General features: G+C 56.2%; 1 protein-coding gene across 15 annotated transcripts in view; it reads right to left on the bottom strand.

Moving 5' to 3' along the window:
• Positions 1-9: 9 nt before the first annotated feature.
• Positions 10-16,907, bottom strand: part of UBXN11 (UBX domain protein 11) — a 22,952-nt gene continuing 6,054 nt past the window's right edge. For 4 of the 15 annotated variants that reach the window (XM_044770074.2, XM_044770076.2, XM_070510642.1 and 1 more), the window contains 11 exons: positions 14,233-14,333; positions 13,680-13,734; positions 13,146-13,222; positions 10,577-10,703; positions 3,486-3,697; positions 3,119-3,196; positions 2,033-2,150; positions 1,805-1,947; positions 499-572; positions 277-417; positions 10-198 (listed from right to left, as the gene is read on the bottom strand). In XM_044770074.2, coding sequence (XP_044626009.2) covers positions 36-198; positions 277-417; positions 499-572; positions 1,805-1,947; positions 2,033-2,150; positions 3,119-3,196; positions 3,486-3,697; positions 10,577-10,703; positions 13,146-13,222; positions 13,680-13,734; positions 14,233-14,333 — 1,289 coding nt within the window. In that variant the 3' untranslated portion in view covers positions 10-35. Of the gene's footprint in view, positions 199-276; positions 418-498; positions 573-1,804; positions 1,948-2,032; positions 2,151-3,118; positions 3,197-3,485; positions 3,698-10,576; positions 10,704-13,145; positions 13,223-13,679; positions 13,735-14,232; positions 14,334-16,457; positions 16,487-16,907 lie in introns of those variants that run through there. The other 11 variants (XM_014854983.3, XM_014854986.3, XM_070510645.1 and 8 more) reach the window with 6 other exon arrangements.

Raw genomic sequence — 16,907 nt, 5'->3', positions numbered from 1 at the left:
CAGCCGGTGTCTGTGTCCATGTTGGGGCAGGCGCTTTATTTGGAGCAGGGGCCGGGGGCAGGCGGTGGGGCCCGGGGCGCCCGCAGCAGCAGTGCTGCGTTGGGTACCAGGCCTGCAGCCTGCAGTGTGAGCGTGTTGTCGTGGTAGACTGTAGGTGGGAACGTACTGAAGATCTCGAAGGTGGTGGCATCCACGGCCCTGGGGACCCGGAAGAATGGATCAGGCTGGGTCACGGGGCCAGAGACCCCTGCAGCCACCAGCCCGCCCCATGCCCACCTGGCCTGTGCAAGCAGGGTGCGCACATCGCCGACAGTGTCCTCGGGCCGCATCATTAGGAGGAAAGCCTGCTCGCCATTCTCAGACTTGATGCGCAGCATGGAGAGCGGAGGCGCTGGTGAGTCGGGTGACTCTTGGCTCCTGCCGGCCCAGAGGCTGTCAGTGCCCACCCTCCCCCAAAGCCCAACCCAAAAGGTCCTCGCCTCTCCATTCTGCCCTCACCTCTCACGCTCAGCAGCCAAGGCAGGTGTCTCCACTACGATCTCCTGGATCCGGGCAGGCAAGGGGCAGCAATTCTGGAAGCCGTTGATGGAGAGTAGACAGAGCTCTGGGTCCTGCCTGAGTCACACCCTTCCCCTCAACCCTTAGAGGGGACTTATCCCTGGTCCGGGATGGATGAAACCAATGAGCCAAACGGGGAGGGGATGTTCTGTGTAAACTGGGGTCCAAGGAGAGGAAATGGAAGGGAAGCTTTGGGAGGTGGCCGCACTATTCCCCCCCAGAAGCCTTGAGGTTCCTCAGTCTAGTGGGGGAGACAGAACCCGACACAGATATGACCAGGCTGGACGCCTAACCCAGTATGAGTCTGGGAAGGGTTCCCTGGGGAAATGACACCTGAGCTATGACTAAGAAGTGAGAAGTCCTTAGAAATGGAATTGGGGGGATAGTCCAGAGAGCATGGGCAAAGATCCCCAGGTCAGTGAGGGCTTCCAAGAGGAGGTGATACATTTGGGGAAATGTCAGCAGTTCCAGTGGCTGAAGCTAGGAATCAGGTTGGAGTGGGGGAAAAAAAGGTCAGAGGTGGGAAGAGGACCAGCAACAGATGGCCTTGGGTGCTGAGATAAGAGCTTGGCCTCACCCAAGATCCACTGGAGGGTTTCAACAGGGAAGGGCCAAGATGCAATTTACATTTTCAAAAGAGCACAGAGGCTGCTGGAGGAGGATGGCTGGTGGGGCAGGAGGCCAGTGAGGGGCCCTTGCGTTTGTCTGGGAGAGACGCTCTGGAGCCTAGGCTAAGGCGGTGGGCAGTGGGAATGGAGAGAAGGGATAGAGTCAGGAAAAGTTCTGGGGATCAACAGGTCAGACAGCATTTGGCAGTATGGGGTGAAATGTGCAGTCCTGGGAAACTGAGGTCTGGTACCTTTCAGAGGGAGTAGCAGCAGGACGGGGAGTGAGGAGAGAGGTTGAAGAGTTCTGGGAGGGCCAGAAAGGGGTATCCAGGACTGAACTGGATATTTGGGTCTGGACCTTGAGGGGTGGCCTGGGACTTGGGCTAACCCCCAGCCTAGACTCTGACTTTCCCCTTCTTCCAGCCACACCCCTGCCAACCCAGCTGCTCTCTGGGTCCCAGCCCAGAGCCCTCACCAGCTCCAGTTTCTGGGAAGCAGTGGAACAGCTCTGAGGGACTCATCTCTCCGTCTAGGCTCTCCTCAGGGGCCCCCAAGCCTGAGCCACTGCACTGGTAGGCTGGGCCAGGGTTGATGGTAAAGCCCCCTAAGAAGGCTGGGATAGCTAGGGCTGGCCTCACCTGCAGGGTGTCCCGGATGGGGCCCCGGATATCAATCACCTCGCCTTGCCGGATCACAAACTTGGGGAGTTTCTTCAGAAATTTCTCGGCAGTCATCTTGGAGCCTGTAGGGAGGGCACTGGAAGCCTTGGCCTGGGGAAGGACTGTTAGTGATGGTGGAGGAGGCCACCTGGAGCTTGTCTTGCACAGCACCCCCACCACCTAGCTCAGCCTCAAGGCTGAGCTCACCTGGGTGCTCCATCCTGTCCAAGGGCTTGCGAATCCTCTGCCGGCCCACCACGCGGCCCTCACCTGGGAACGGGTCCAGCCCATTCTCTGGGTAGACCTGATTGCGCAGGTCACTCACCTGGCAAGAAGGAAGGGAGACAGCGGCGGGCCCAGCTCTTCAGCCCTGGGCTGCACCCCACCCACCTTGCCCAAACAGAGGCCCCAGGAATAGGCCCAAGGGACGGTCTGGTGCAATCTCCATTTTACAGGTGAGGAAACTGAGGCCCTGGGAGAGAGCAGAGGAGCTACGGTTCATGCTGCTATTGCCCACCTGGGCCCTGCTCTTCCTGCAGGCACCCCTCATCATGCCAGCTGAAGCCACACTATTAACATCCTCCTCAGGAGCCCCTCTCAGGAGCCGACTGGGAGGGGAGGGATGGGGGTGTTAGGAGAGGGCAAAGCTTGTCTTGGCATGGACTGCCTCACACACCTCCAGTCATGACTCATGCTATTTTCCAAGACATGGTGGCACACACTTCCTCACATGCCTTCACTGGGGAACTAATGCCACCCTCGGGGACACTGCCTCATGAATGCCCATCACAGCATCCTCATCTCACCTCCCACCCCCCACAGCAGGGGACCAGCTCCATCTCATGTCCCTTAGTCCCAACATTTTCCCCCCATAGCACTACCCTCCACTTCAACCAGATGGCTTCAGGAGCCTCTGGGGGAAGCCGGGCCACTTTTGCATAGACTCCTCAGGGACCCCAGGCTGTCAAGGTTTCCTGAATGCTGGGAAGGAGGGGCAGTGGTCACACACAGCTGAAGGCTGTGCCTTGAGAGTACCAGCAGGGGGCGCTGCCTGCTGCTCAGCCACAGGCCGTCTCCCCTGCTGATGTGGCAACTGTGGCCATGCAGTCTCCCCCCTCCCTTCCCGGCCTGGCTTCAGGCTCACCCTCCTCCCACAAGTCATCAGACTGGGGTCCCCTGAAATGAGACAGTGGCTTCCCGCCTCAGACTGAATGAAGCCTGAGGAAGCTGTTTATGCCCACCCCCCTCCAAAATCCCCACACAGAGTAGGTGGTTTGAGGAGCAGCCCGTCACCTGAAAAGGGACCCCATCAGGGTACAGCCGCTGGAGCTCTGAGGGGAAGAAGCCATCCAATATATCTCGGAGGCAGCGCTGCAGGGGGAGAGGGAGGGTGAGGCCTGGCTGGACCTGTGCAGTGCCCCCCACCTTGCTTCCTGTCTGGATGGCACGCCCTGGGCCCTGGCACACTCTGGAAATATTCAGAGCCCCAGGACTTGGGTGGGGGTGCTTCTGCAAGTTGCACATGAGCCTGGGTGCCCGTGGAGTAAGCTGGGCTGAGAGTGACCTGGGACCCACCATCTCCAACTAATGGTGAGAAGGGGTGGGGCAGCAGAGTGGCCTGAGTGAGTACAGGCCTGTCTCCCCTGCCCCCTACTCCTACCTGTGTGGAGGGATCACAGAAGGGCCGGAAGGGCCCATCGAACATCATGATGCCATTCCGGTAGAGCTTCAGTGGGATGGGCTCAAGGACATGGAACTGCACTCCACCGGGCACTGGTGTCACCTGCATGTCACTGTCTACCAGCTCACTGAGATCCTTCAGGCTGGCCAGCAGCCTATCAAAGTCCACCTCGGGGGGCACCAATGAGTCCCCTGGCAAAGAGGATAGATACCCATGAGCCTCTCTTCATGGCTGCCGTGTGCCCTAGCAGCCCTGGCTTCCACAGCAATCTTTTGTCGAGCGCTCACTTTGTGCTGGGTGTTTAATATGTATTATCCCATTCTCGCTTCATACCAACGCTATGCTGCAGGGGCTACAATCATCCCCATTTTTCAGATGAGGAAGCTGAGGGTTAGAGAAGGTCAGTGGCTTGTCTAGGGATGCACAATAAATGGCAAGAGCAGGATCTAATCTCAGTGCTGTCTGTGTCAGGCACTGGCTTAGAAGCTGAAAAGCATTGTACAGAGCTCCCAGCTCAGGATCAAAGTTGTCTGGGTTCAAATCCCAGCTCCTCCACCTCTACTTGTGTGACCTTGGTCAAGCCATTTAATGCTCTTCATCGCAGCATCCTCTTCTAGAAGGGGATGATAATAGTGTCTGCCTCCCAGGATGGTTGTTATGGTCCAGGAGGATGACGAAGTAAGGGCCACCTGGGAACACGCACTCTGTCCATGTTAGTTATTGTTACCAACTCTACCTTGCACAAATGGACCTCAGGCCAACCCAGAGGCTATAAGGCAGGGGTTATTTATCTTCATTTTACACATGAGGAAACAGGCCCACAGAGATGATAAATGACTTGCCCCAGGCCACTTGGAAAGTTAGAAGAGGGTCTGACTACAGTCTGTTTTCCATCCATCTGCACCCTCAGGAGAGGGAGGCTGGGGTAGGGACAGATGGCTATTAGGGAAGATGTCGGGACAGCTGCTGGACAGAACAGATATGGGGCAGACCTTGGGCTGTGCAACTACTTCTGGGTCACAGACCCCTTTGAGAAGCTGACAGAAGCTTTGGCCTCCTCTTCCGAAAAATGTGTTGCACATACAGCTGTGCATAAGCTTCAGGGGGTGCAGATGGGGTGGGGGCAGCCGTGGCAGATGCCAGAGCAGAAAGGGCAGAGGGCAGGTGGGATGCTGGTGGGGGACAGGCTAGGGGTCTGTTCTCAGTCCTTGGAGGGACCTGGCCCCCAAGTAAGTCATCTACTAGGGTGTAACCCCACGAAACACCAGTGACTTTCTGGGTCTTCTCGGGAGCTGTTTTTCTCCAGGACAGCCAGGCTGCTGCAGGATGTGGGTCAGGACTCTGGGGACCCAAGTCCTTTCCCAACAGTGGTGCAGTGGCTGCTCTAAGTACAGATGTGGGCGGCCCTGTTTCCTGTTGTCTTCGCAGCTGCTGAAGCGATAGGCTCCAGCTGGCTTTCCCCTCGCCCCACATGTTGCACTGTTGTAGGGGCTGCACCTGCCCCCTCTCCTCCTGGGGTCCCCTGGAGTCCCTGAGATTCAAAAACTCACAGAACATCGTGGGCATCCCTGGTATGACAAGACACTGTTTTTCTTTAACAACTAACTACTTTCAGAAAACATTGGTAAACCTAAAACAACAGAAAAGCTCTCATCTCAGTCAACACCTGCCCCATCCCTACATTCTTACAGATGGAGCAAGTGAGGCCTAGGAAGGCCGGATGACTTGGCCCAAGTCAACACCACCTAGCAGAACCAGGAGGACCACTCAGATACACTGACTGCTAATCCAGCTGCCTCCTGGGGCAGGGCTTTTGCAGGGGCTGATGGGCATGGGGTGGTCCACAGGGGAAGGGGCAGGTGGAAGCCCAGGGGACAATGCCCAAAGACTGAAAGGGAAAAGAGAAGTTTGCAGAGAAAATCAGCCTGTAAGGCTCCCGGCCACTCGGGCTAGGGCTTGGAGAAGTGAAAGCAGGGCCGGCCGGGCAGGTATCAGGTGCAGCAGGTGGAAGCAAGATAAGGGGCCCAGGAGAAGGAAGGGTGGCGCTGGGCAAACAAGGGCTGAGAGAACAAGGCAGGAAGAGCCTGGCATCGCCACCACACAGAAGGGAGTGCTCAACAGAAGCCTGGCCCAGTGCAGCCAGGTCACATGGGGTGAGGAAGGTCAGAGGTCAAATGAGGTGTTCCTCTCTCGAGTCCCAGCTTTCCTTTCCATGGAGTGGGTAGATAATAGGAAACTCCACCCCGCCCACAAGGTCCAGCAGTGAACTGACAGTAGTGACACACGGGATTACTGCTCCCATTTTACAGAAGAGGAAATTGGGCCTTGAAAGGTGACATGCCCCAGGTCATGCAGCTTGCAGAGCCCAGGTGACTCCAACCGTGGTTCTCAGTGACCACACAGGCTGCCTCTCAGTGCTGGCTCTTCAGACACTGCTCACTGGGGTCCCTTTCCAAGGAGGGGTGCAGTGCAGGGAGATCATCTCTGAGGCCTCATCCGACCTCGAGAGCCCTGGATTTCATTAAAAAGGGGAGAAGGGAGGCATGGAACTCCTTGGCCAACTTCCGAGACCCTCAGAGCCTAGGGTCCCCAGCCTCCCCTCAATATGCTCCCTCTCTCATGCTCTGCAGCCATACTGCCAGGGCTTCTGCTTTCAAGCTGTGTGACTCTGGGCAAGTGGACCAACATCTCTGGACCTCGGCTTCGTCTTCTATAAAATGAGGACAATAACAGTTCCCACTTCACAGGATTGCTGTGAAGCTCAGAGGAACTGCCTGGCAGGTGGTGGCTATTGTCATTAACACCTGACACTCTTGCTCATCCCTGGGGTCTCTTCCTCTGAGAGGCCTTGCCAGGAGCCCTTCCCTCTGAGGCTGGGTCCCTGTTCCACTTGGATTCCTGGAGCCTTTGGACTCACTCCCTCTGCCCCATCACAGGCTGTTGTTATTTTCTGTTTGCTTGTCTTTCCAACCACACTGGTACTCCTTGAACGCAGCCTGGAGCATCCAGCACGTACTGGATCCATCTCTCCATCCCGCCATCCAGCAAATACGTCTGGAGCACCCATGCTCCACAAGGCCCTGAGAACCAAGGCTGTGCTCATGCCGAGAGTCCTGCTGTCCACAGGCTCATACTTGAGTGAAGGAGCCAGGGTGACAAATGGTGACAATGGCATGTGGTAAGTGCCACTGTGGGGGCCACAGAGCCCAGAAGAGGGCCAGACTCTGCCACTATCAGCAGATGAGTGGTGGGCCCACCCTGGGCTGGGAGGACCACCTGTGGCTGTGAAATACCGAGGCAGTGGCCGAGGTGCCTCAGCACTTCCCTTCACCTCAGGCAAAGGCTGCGGGACAGGAAATGGACCCACTATTTCCACAGACCTGCAAGCCAGGCCCTGCTCGGGGGCTTTACCTACATTCACTCTGCTCCTCAGAGGGGCCGCGGGGAGAAAACAGGCCCTGAGTCTGGTCACTGCCAGGGCCACAACCAACTCTCTGGCCCCTGCTGTTGAGCATCGCGCCACCCGTCCCCACCTCCTCCTGTGCAGAGGATTGTCCCAAGGTGCCTTGTCAGGCCTGGGCACCACCCGCCAATGACGTGCACGCACATGTGCCCTGGCCTATGGGTCAAGCACTGTGCTGGGCACTCAGGGCATAACAGGGGCTCACGGTCACCGTTCATCTACCACCGTCAGCCCTCGGGAACGCTCTGCGGGCGCTGTGGCATTCAGTGCTCTCGGTGGCCTAGGGCTCAGTCACACCACCTCCTCATTTCACAGATGAGGACTTGGACTCAGAGAGGTGAAGAGGTTTGCCCACACAGGGTCTGATCTAATCCAGGCCCCCGCTCCTCAGCCAGAGCCTTGGACGCTTTCCCTCTAACACAGAGTCATGTGCCGGGTGGTGGGGTGGGCGGGTGGAGCGCGGTAGGGGGCAGCTCTAGGGTGGCCAAGTGCCTGGCATGAGCAGGCATTCCATGCCCACTGGCTGAAGCAGGTTGGTTTGAGCTGAGCTTCAAAGGAGGGGAGGGAAGGGGGCAAGGCACCTCTGGGGCCATAGCACAGGCCTGGGGTCGGGGGCAGGAGGAGCCCAGTCTGCCTGGAGTCTAGGCCAGGCCAGTTCCAGGGGCCCAAATGTGGCCCAGGGACAAGGGAAGCTGGCTACAGCCCATGGAGTCAGCGCAGCTTCCTGAGCAGGGGTGGGAAGAGGCCCCCACCCAGATGCAGGAGCCTGGGGCTTGGGAGGTCGGGAGGTAGGGGCCGGCAGGGGGAGCGGAGATGTAGAGGGAAGGCAGGAACTTGATGAGATGAGGAGCTCAGAGCGGGAAAAGAAAGGAGTGAGGAGTTGACTGGAGCTGCCCTGAGGCTCAACACCTGGCCCCATGGTGGTGTGATCAGAGCAGGACTATCCCTTTCATGTGTCCGCACACCTTGAAGCACCCGGAACCCATCCTGTTTGATGCTCAATACCCTGGTGTGGAGGGGCAAATGATCCAGCCTGAGGCAAAGCCCTTGCAAGGCTTCCCCTCCAGTGAGGCCCCCTTCATGGGCCCAAGTGACCTTCCTCCCTAAGACAAGAGGCCCAGGCTCTAGAACATTGCAATCAGCCCCAGTCTGGCCCAACACAGGTGCCCTGGCTCCCCCGTCCACTGGCCTGCGGGGAGTACTATCCAACAGAGGGAGAGCCAGAGCACTGGGCCAGCCAGAAGCCAGCTTTGTGGACCCGAGGGCCTCTGGGGAGGAGCAGGATGGCACCTGGGAGAAGGCAGTGGGGAGAGGATGGGGAGGAGCCAGGACAGAGGGGGGTCCCAGGAGGAAAAGCTGCTGGAAATGAAAAACATGTTGTTCATCTGTCAGAAGAGCTAAATTGAGGGCCCTAACATTGAAGGATCAAAAAGCAAAAGGAAGGGATGCACAGAGGGAGCGCACGGCGGGGGCTTTCATGAGGGCCTTTAGCTTCAGAGCCAGCCCACTCGGAGCATAAACAGCACAGAGCAGACTCGGGGCTGCTCTCTTTTTTGGGGAGAGGGATAAGAATCCACAGAGCCAGGTCTGGAAACCAGCTATCTGGCCTGACCACCTCCCCAAAGGAGCAGAGAGGCCCCCCGGCCAGGAGGAAGGCTGGCCTCCAAGTCAGCAGGGTCATGTAACACCTGAGCCAGATCGCCATGGCAGGGCCCCAGGCGCAGTGCTGGCAGGCCTCTGGCCCTGGATGCCAGGAACAGCCGTTCTTACAGCTCTGGCAGTCCCCTGCCAGTACCTCCCCTCTCACCTGGGTGGGGGGTCCCTAGAGAACTCTTCCCACAGCATTCCATCTACGGCTCATTTAGTGTGATTAAGCTGTTGGCACGCCCAGGCCTGCATCGTCCTGGGCAGCAGAGCCAGGCCCCCACTGCCTCCCGGCACGGCCTGGTGCCACACAGCTCCCAGCTTTGGCATGTTTCAAATGGACTCAGCATCTTCCTCACAGTGAGCTCCCTAAGGTCATCCCTGACACTCCTCCCCTCCACTCCCTCCTGCACTATCAGTCTCCAAGGCCGTGGATTCTACCTCCTACATCTCTCTGCTCTGCCTCTTCTCACCATCCCCACCTGTATCTCCCTGATGCTGGACATCATCTCATCCTCCTGGATGACTCTAACCACCTCTCAAATGGGCTCTCAGCCTTAAGGCCTGCTTCCTTCACTCAACAGTCTTCAGACTTAAATGTCTCAGTTTACCCATCTGTAAAATGGAATAAGCCCTGGCCTATGTCAAGGAGATTTACAAAAATACTTTGAAAACTGCAAATGTTGGGGGATGGCCTGGTGGTGTAGTGGTTAAGTTTGCACACTCTGCTTTGGTGGCCCCAGGTTCGTGGGTTCAGATCCCGGGCGCAGACCTACATATCACTCATCAAGCCATGCTGTGGTGATGTCCCACATACAAGGTAGAGGGAGACTGGCACAGATGTTAGTTCAGGGCCAATCTTCCTCACCAAAAAAGAAGAAAGAAAACTGTAAATGTTGCATAAATGGGAAGTGATGTGTTTAGAACAAACAGTGAAGAAGTTGTGCCCTGAGGTTTAGGAGGATCTGGTCAAAGCTAAGTCTTGAACAGGAAGTAGTACTCTCAAGTTTTGAGTCTGGATTATCACTCAATAGGAAACCTATTAAATCAAGAGAGTGTGATCATCTTCCAAACAGTCCCCTCAGGAGCCATGATCATGTTCCCACAAGACCACCACTGCCTTCTGGAAAACAATGAGTACGAATTTGTTGGGCTGATAACTTGCAGGGTCAGTGCTGGGTACTCTACGTCTAACCCACTCGGGCCTCATAACTCTGTCAGGAAGAGCACAGCCCCATCTATGGATGAGGAACTGGAGGCCTGAGAAGGAAAGTCATGTGCCCAAGTCACACCTGGAAAAGGTGGTGGAGTGGGGATGAGCACCCAGGTTTGACTAGCTCCAGAGCCTACAGAAGTACCTTCTGGGCAAGAACTTCCCTTCTTTAAAGAGAACGGACCTGGCTTTCAGAAATGACCGGTTCTATGGGCCCAAATCTATAGGGCACAGCCCTAGATATTAGCAGTCGAGTTGAAAGTAAAAAGTGGTGAAGTCCCATAGAAGCAGGCAGACTTCCATGGCCTGGGTCGTAAAGGAACCTGGAAAGAGAGTCTACAGGGGGCGCCGAGCCCTGGAATTGAGGGGCAGCTTCCAAAGCAGAGGGATAGCTTTTAAAGGCAATGGCTTTTGGATGGATGATGTTTTGTAAACTATGGCGCCTGAGACAAATGAGGTCTTGTTACCTCCTGTTTCTCTGGGTCTCTGGAGGCTTTGAAAGATGAGCAAGCAGAAAGTCTGAGGCGAGACCAGAAGAAGAAAGTGGTGGCAGGTTAGGCTGTCGGCGATGGAGGCCAAGGCCTTCCCTCCCTGCCCCCATGTCAGAGGCAAGGTGTGGGATGTCTGAAGGCACCTTGTGCTTGGAGGGAAGGGCATGAATGAGACAGTCTCTGGACAGCTGCTGGCCAACAGGAAGCTGTTGGAGAATTCCCTTTGTAGGAAGGGCCAGGGGCAGACCCCCAATTCTACCTGGCTTCCAGAACTTCTTGGCCGTCATCCAGTCCTCCTCACCATCCTTGGAGCCTATCTTGTCCTCCGAGTCCTCCTGGTCCACGTGCTCACCCACCCACTGCAGGCCGTAGTCACCGAGGAAGCGCTGGGGGGAGAGGAGGGGGCGATGCTGGGGCCACCATCAGCTCAGCCCCTTCCCAGGGAAAAGGTGACATCAGCCCAGTCCCCAGCCTCAGCCCAGAGCTAAGTGGGCAGAGGGGATGGGCCCAGGGATCTTGGCCACTTCCTGGCTGTGACCTTGGGAAGCCACTTAACCTCCTAAAACCTCAGGTGCCTCCTTGTAGAATGGAGATGACAGCACCTGCCCCATAAGCTTGAGGAGGACTCAGTAAGATAATGCACGTCAAGTACTCAGCACAGTGCCTGGCACAAGTAAGAACTCCCTGAAGGCAGCCATTACGGCGGTGGGGACCCGGTGGTCTGGCTTGAGTGTGAGGAGCAGGGACACCCAGCTCTGCGGACTGAGAGGACACGCCACCCACACAGAGCCTGCCTAGAGCTGGGCCTCACATCCCCTTGGCCACAGGAAAACTTCTGAGTTGTCTACACTTCCTGTTGCTGCTTCCTCAGTTCTCTCTCCTCAACCCACCAACCAGGCCTCTGTCCACAACTCACTGAAACCGCTCATGTGCTGCCACCAACAGCCTGCCTGGTGCCAAACCCAGTGGGCACACTTCTGTCTTCAGACCTTGCAACACATGTTGTTCCTTTTCAGTTTCAAATTTCCAACCGTCTAACTTAGATATCTAACAGGCATCTCAAAACAGCCATGACTCCCCGACCCCACCTCCCAAACCTCTTCCCCTCCAGGTCTTCCAGCCTAATTCAACGGCACCCCCGCCACCCAGGGCTCATCCATAACCCATTCCTCTCTCTGCCCTGCCACGACTCACAGGCCTGTGGGCACCACCTCCAAAGCGGTTGGAATCCATCCACTCTGCTCCGTCTCCTCTGCCGCCATCCTCTTTCAAGCCACGGTCACTCCCTCCTGGGCAACTCAAACTGTGCTTCCACCTGCCTTCCCCCATGCACTCCGCCAACTGAAACCTTCCCATGGTTTCCCATTCTCAAGGAACAGAATCCAATCCCACACGATGGGCAATGGGCGAGCCCCTGTGATGTGGTCGCTGTGGCTTCTTCAGCCTCTTCTCGCTCTCCCTCTTGCTCCATAACCACCCACCAGGAGCCAAGTTTACACGGGGAAGTGAAGCCTTTCATCTCTTCAGCCTTTCCGTGGTCCCCTCCTCATTCTCTAGATCTTTTACCCAACGTCACCGCACAGAGTGGCCCAATTCCCAACTACTCTCGATCGTGTCACCCATTTAAATAGTTCACGTACTCTCTGTACTTGTTTATGTCTCTGTCCCCTACAGACTGTCAGGCCCAGGAGGACAGGGACCACATCCATATCTCACGCCTGGCAGGGTGCCTGGCACACAGGAGATACTTTGTATGAGTTTATTAAATTAACGAAGCAATAAAAGCATGAATGCTGTGAACATGGGAGCCGCGATGCCCTCTGCCCTGAGGCTCTGGGTCGCAGCCCTCACCCACTGTGGGAGCTGCTCAGAGAAGCCCCATGGGCTGACAGCATTGCCAGCAGGCTGCTCAGGGAGCAGCTGTGTTTACCCTGAGCCCCAGGTATGAACAGGCCCAGGTGGGAAGTGCCCTCAGTTACAGCTGCAGCTTGGAAGTTTGCTTCTGTGGTCTTCAATTGGGTTGGGGCTTTGCCCCAACTCTGCATGGAGAGGGAGAGGTTAGAGCCCAGGAGGAGCTTCTGGTGGGACCAGTGAGAGAGTGCCGGGCACTGAGGAAGTGTGCTTGTCCAGGACCCTCCCTTTAGCATAGGGTCCCTCCAGTTCAAGCCTTGCCACAGGAATGGGTGAGTGAGTAGGGGCAAGAAAGATGACACTGGGTGAGTGAGATGCCAATTTCACAGGCAAGGGATGGCCATGGCCAATTCAGTAAGCACATACGGCCAGGCGCAGTGCTAGGTGCTGGGCGCACAGCAATGAGCAGGGAAAAGAGGCCTCTCCCTTGTGGAGTTTACAGTCCCCTAGGGGAAGAAGACGAGGCACTGAGAAAACACAGGACGGAGAACCTGCCCTGGTCAGAGGTCGGGAGGCCCCCAGGGAAGGGCCCCCACCTCGATCTGAGACTGAGGATGAGTGACAACCTGCCAGGGTAAGGTGGAAAAAAACATTTCAGGCAGAGGGAACAGCATGGGCCAAGGTTCTGAGGTGGGAAAGAGCTCTATCTGGTTAAAGAACCCGAGGCAGGTCTCCGTGGCTGGAGGGGAGAGTGGTTCAAGGGGAGACTGAAGAGGTAGGCAGGGGCTCGCCCAGGCCCGAAAGGAGAAGTGTGCTCTGGCACTGGACACCTCCAGGGCTCTTTAAACGCTGGGTTAGTCCTGAGTAGGGAACACAGGGCAGGCCCTGTGTGGGATGTGTGGCGAGGGCGGCCCAGAGAGAGGGGCTCTGACCCTGTTTCTGAGTGGCAGAGAGCTCTCAGCCGCTGCCTCGCTCACCTCCATTTCCCCGACCTGCCGCTGCAGCCGCGTGCACATCGTCTCCAGCTCCTCCTGCCGCTGCAGGGTCGCCTCACCTTCGGGGAGAGACAGGGAGGGGTTCCGCTGCCTCAGCAAGGAGGTTGCCAGGCCACCTTGGCCTTGACCAGTGCTCTGCCGGGAGGGTCATCTGAAGAAGCTGCCCCTTGAGAACTCAAGGGATCCCCTGAGAACTGCCTCTGGGCTGCTCCCCCTGACCTTGAGAGGGGATGTCCTGACTCTCAGGAGGCCACCCCCTGAGAGCAAGGTTCCTGAGGGGGCTGTGTTTCCTCTACACTTTCAGTGGTGCACGCTGTGCTCAGGGCTGGGCTCAGGGGACTCAGTCCCATATAGGAGGGACCGTCCTGGGTGTGTCACTGCTCCGCTCTGGGCTCAGTGGTCCAGACCCCACCACAGGACTCAGAGTGATGCTCTCAGAGTCCTGATGCCCAGAGGTCACCAGCCCAAGGGAGGTGCAACAGGAGGGCCGGCCAGCCCACCAAGAGAGCCTCTTACCCTGGTTCTCCTGGAAGTTCTGCAGCAATTCCTCTAGGGCCCGTATCTTCCGATCCTGTGGCAGTGAGATATGGGGGTTGGGGTGTGGGGGAGACAGGCCTGGTGGTTCCCAGAGCCCCAAGGAGCCCCTTCCAGATGGGAAGAGCCAGAATTTTTGCCTCTGTGGGGCACTGGGGAGCTTAAAGCCCCCGCACCATCCCCCTTTGGCCAAGCCCCACTCCCATACCTCAGATGACCCTTGTAGTTCCCCCCTGAGGTGTGGGAAAGATGTGGAGCACCCTCTAGCATCCCAGTGCTCAGCAGCCACTGCTGCCACCAAGTGCAAGGACTACAGACCTTGCTCAGCTGTGAGAAGACCCCTAGCCTCTTAGGTCACAGGGACCCAGATCAGCCCCAGACCATAACTGGCCCTCAAACTCCATGTGTCAGTGGGGGAGATGGTTCTAGAACCCATCTGCCCTGGCCTATTACAGTAGTAGCCTCATTCGTCTCCCCAGCCCGGGCCCCACCACCCCTCAGACCAGACCCTGACCCTTCCCTGCTGGGGTCCCACCTTGGACAGCATCTCATTAGTCTGGGCCTTCACCTGCTGCTCCAGATCTCGCAACTGCTTCATCACGGTGGCCATTTTCTCCGGGTCGTGGGATACAGGGACTGCCAACCAGAAAAAGTCCTAGTGCCCCGGCTTAGAGCTGAGGCTGAGGTGAGGGGGAGAGGGATACCCAGGAGCGGAAATAAGAGTAATAACAACAGCTGCCACCTAGATAATAGGGACTGTCCTAAACACTTTCCTGTCTCAACTCATGCCATCCTCACACTGTGCCTCTGAGGAAATGAACTGCTTTAGGAAACTGAGGCACAGAGATTCAGTAATTTGTCCAAAGTGATGAGTAAGTGGTATAAGACAAGGATCACACAACCTCGAAGCACTGTCCAAAAGTTCACCCTCAGTCGAATCAAGCATCTAAATGTTACCCCCAGTTTACAGGAAATACAGCAGATAGAGGAACAAGTTAAGCAACACCTAGGGCAAGCAAGCAGAGAAATCCACAATGTCGGACGTTCCTTGGAACAAGTGGCCTGCATGCTTCAAAAAGTTGGCGTCACATTTTATTTTGTTTTATTTATTTATTTTGAGGACAATTAGCCCTGAGCTAACTGCTGCCAATCCTCCACTTTTTGCTGAGGAAGACTGGCCCTGAGCTCACATCCGCACCCATCTTCCTCTACTTTATATGTGGGACGCCTGCCACAGCATGCCTCGTCAAGTGGTGCCATGTCCACACCTGGGATCCGAACAGGCGAACCCCGGGCCGCTGAAGCGGAACATGCGCACTTAACCACTGCGCCACCGGCCCGGCCCCAAGCAACACATTTTAAAAAGGCAGGGACACTGTTCTACAGAGGCATAACAATCAAAGGCAGTGTACAACCCTCAATTAGAACCTGGATCAGGGAAAAAAAAAATAGCTCTAAGAGATATTTTGGCAGACTGGGGAAATCTGAATGCGGAAGAGCTGCTGGGGAGTATTACTGAGTCATTCACAGGCTTAGGTGTGATAACTGTATTGTGGTCACGTATTTCCTTATTCTCAGAAGGTGCACACTGAAGTATTTAGAGGTGAAACATCATGATATCTGCAAGTGACTTCTAAATGGTTCATCCAAAAAACCCATTGACATTCATCCATATGTGGATATGGACAGAGAGATATGGACAGAGTGGATATGGACAGAGAGAAAGCAAAGGTGGCTAACTGTCACAAATTGTTGAATCTAGATGGAGGACTCATCGTCCTATTATTTCAAGTTTTCCGTATGCTGGAAATTTTTCAAAATAAAAAGTTTGAAAAAGGAAACGAGAGAGACAGGAAGCAACAGGCCCTCTCCTTCCCCTGGACGTTGCCCTTCCGATGTGTGACACAGGAACTCCAGCTGTCACTATGCAACCACGTGGGGCTGATGTGCCAAGGGTGGCTCAGGGGAAAGATGGAGAAACATGAGCTTTTGATGGTCTTTGAGTCGTTGGATTAGCAACCCTGAAGCCGCCTCCTCAGAACTTCTTGGTGTGTGGGATGGTAAGGCCTTAATGCTCGCGCTGGTTGAGTAAGGGTTTTCTTTGCCTTACAGTCAAAAGCTTAACGGATATGTAGACACTGGGGAACTGTCAGCACACAGCGTGCAGATGAGCTCACTGAGGCAGAGCGGAGAGAGGGAGAAAGAGTCAGGCAGGAGGAACATCTCACTGAAACGCTGGGAGGAAAAGAAGGAGCTGACAAAGAGAGCCGAGGGGAAAGAACCTGAGAGGAGGAAAACATCTGGGAGAGGAGTGTCATGGCAGCCAAGAGCCTGGGGTGATCTGAGAAGGAGGGAACAGTGACCACGTGGAATGCTGATGTGCGGAGAAGTGAGATAGATGCATGTGTCCTCTTGGTGACCTTGGTGGGGACAGACACTGGCTAAGAGTGAGTGAGGAGCAAACGGCAGGACAGAGGCAGAGAGAGCATGTGGACGGCTCTTGATGGGGAAGAGCTGGTTCTTGCAGTTACTGTGGACAGTGTCCCCAGCTGGAGTGAGGAGATCCTGGCTTTATGATTGAAGGGCTGAGGGGCCAGGGTCTTCTGTGTCCTTTTCCACCTCAATTCCCCTACCTGTAAAACGGAGGGCTATTCCATGGAGGATGGCCTCATGGAATCCTCACCTCAACATGCTGACCTAAGTGTTTCCATTCCCACTTCATAGAGGAGGAAATGGAGACGGAGACAGGAAGTCACTTACCCAAGATACTCTCGCCTCAGCCCCAGCTCCTCTGGACTCCCAGCTCAGACTCTGACCCTGCCCAGCACTCTGCACAGCTCGTCCCGCCCACCCACATCTCTCCTTGGCCCAGGGCTGCTCAATCCTCCCGCTCTGGGAAGCCGCCCCGATGAGCCCCACCCTACTTTAGGCACCTGATGACTGCAATGTCACCACAGCCCTTGGGGTTGGAGTGGGCCAGGGTAGGAGGGCTATCCAGGGGATTTGGGGCCTTGCCCAGAGCCCTGTGGAAGCAGATTTCTGGAGGCTGAGCTCCACCGTCAGGCCCTTCACTCCTCTCAGACCCTGAATCCTGGACCCACTGACATCACACTTGATAGTGATTCTAGCTGGGTCCACTCCAGAGGCTCCAGCCACAGCCTGGCCCGGGCTTGACCAGTCCTCCTGAGCTAAGGCTGGGGCCCCTGTGGC

This window comes from Equus asinus, chromosome 5, assembly GCF_041296235.1.
Source record: "Equus asinus isolate D_3611 breed Donkey chromosome 5, EquAss-T2T_v2, whole genome shotgun sequence".
NCBI lineage: Eukaryota > Metazoa > Chordata > Mammalia > Perissodactyla > Equidae > Equus > Equus asinus.
This window is presented reverse-complemented; position numbering and strand designations above follow the sequence as displayed.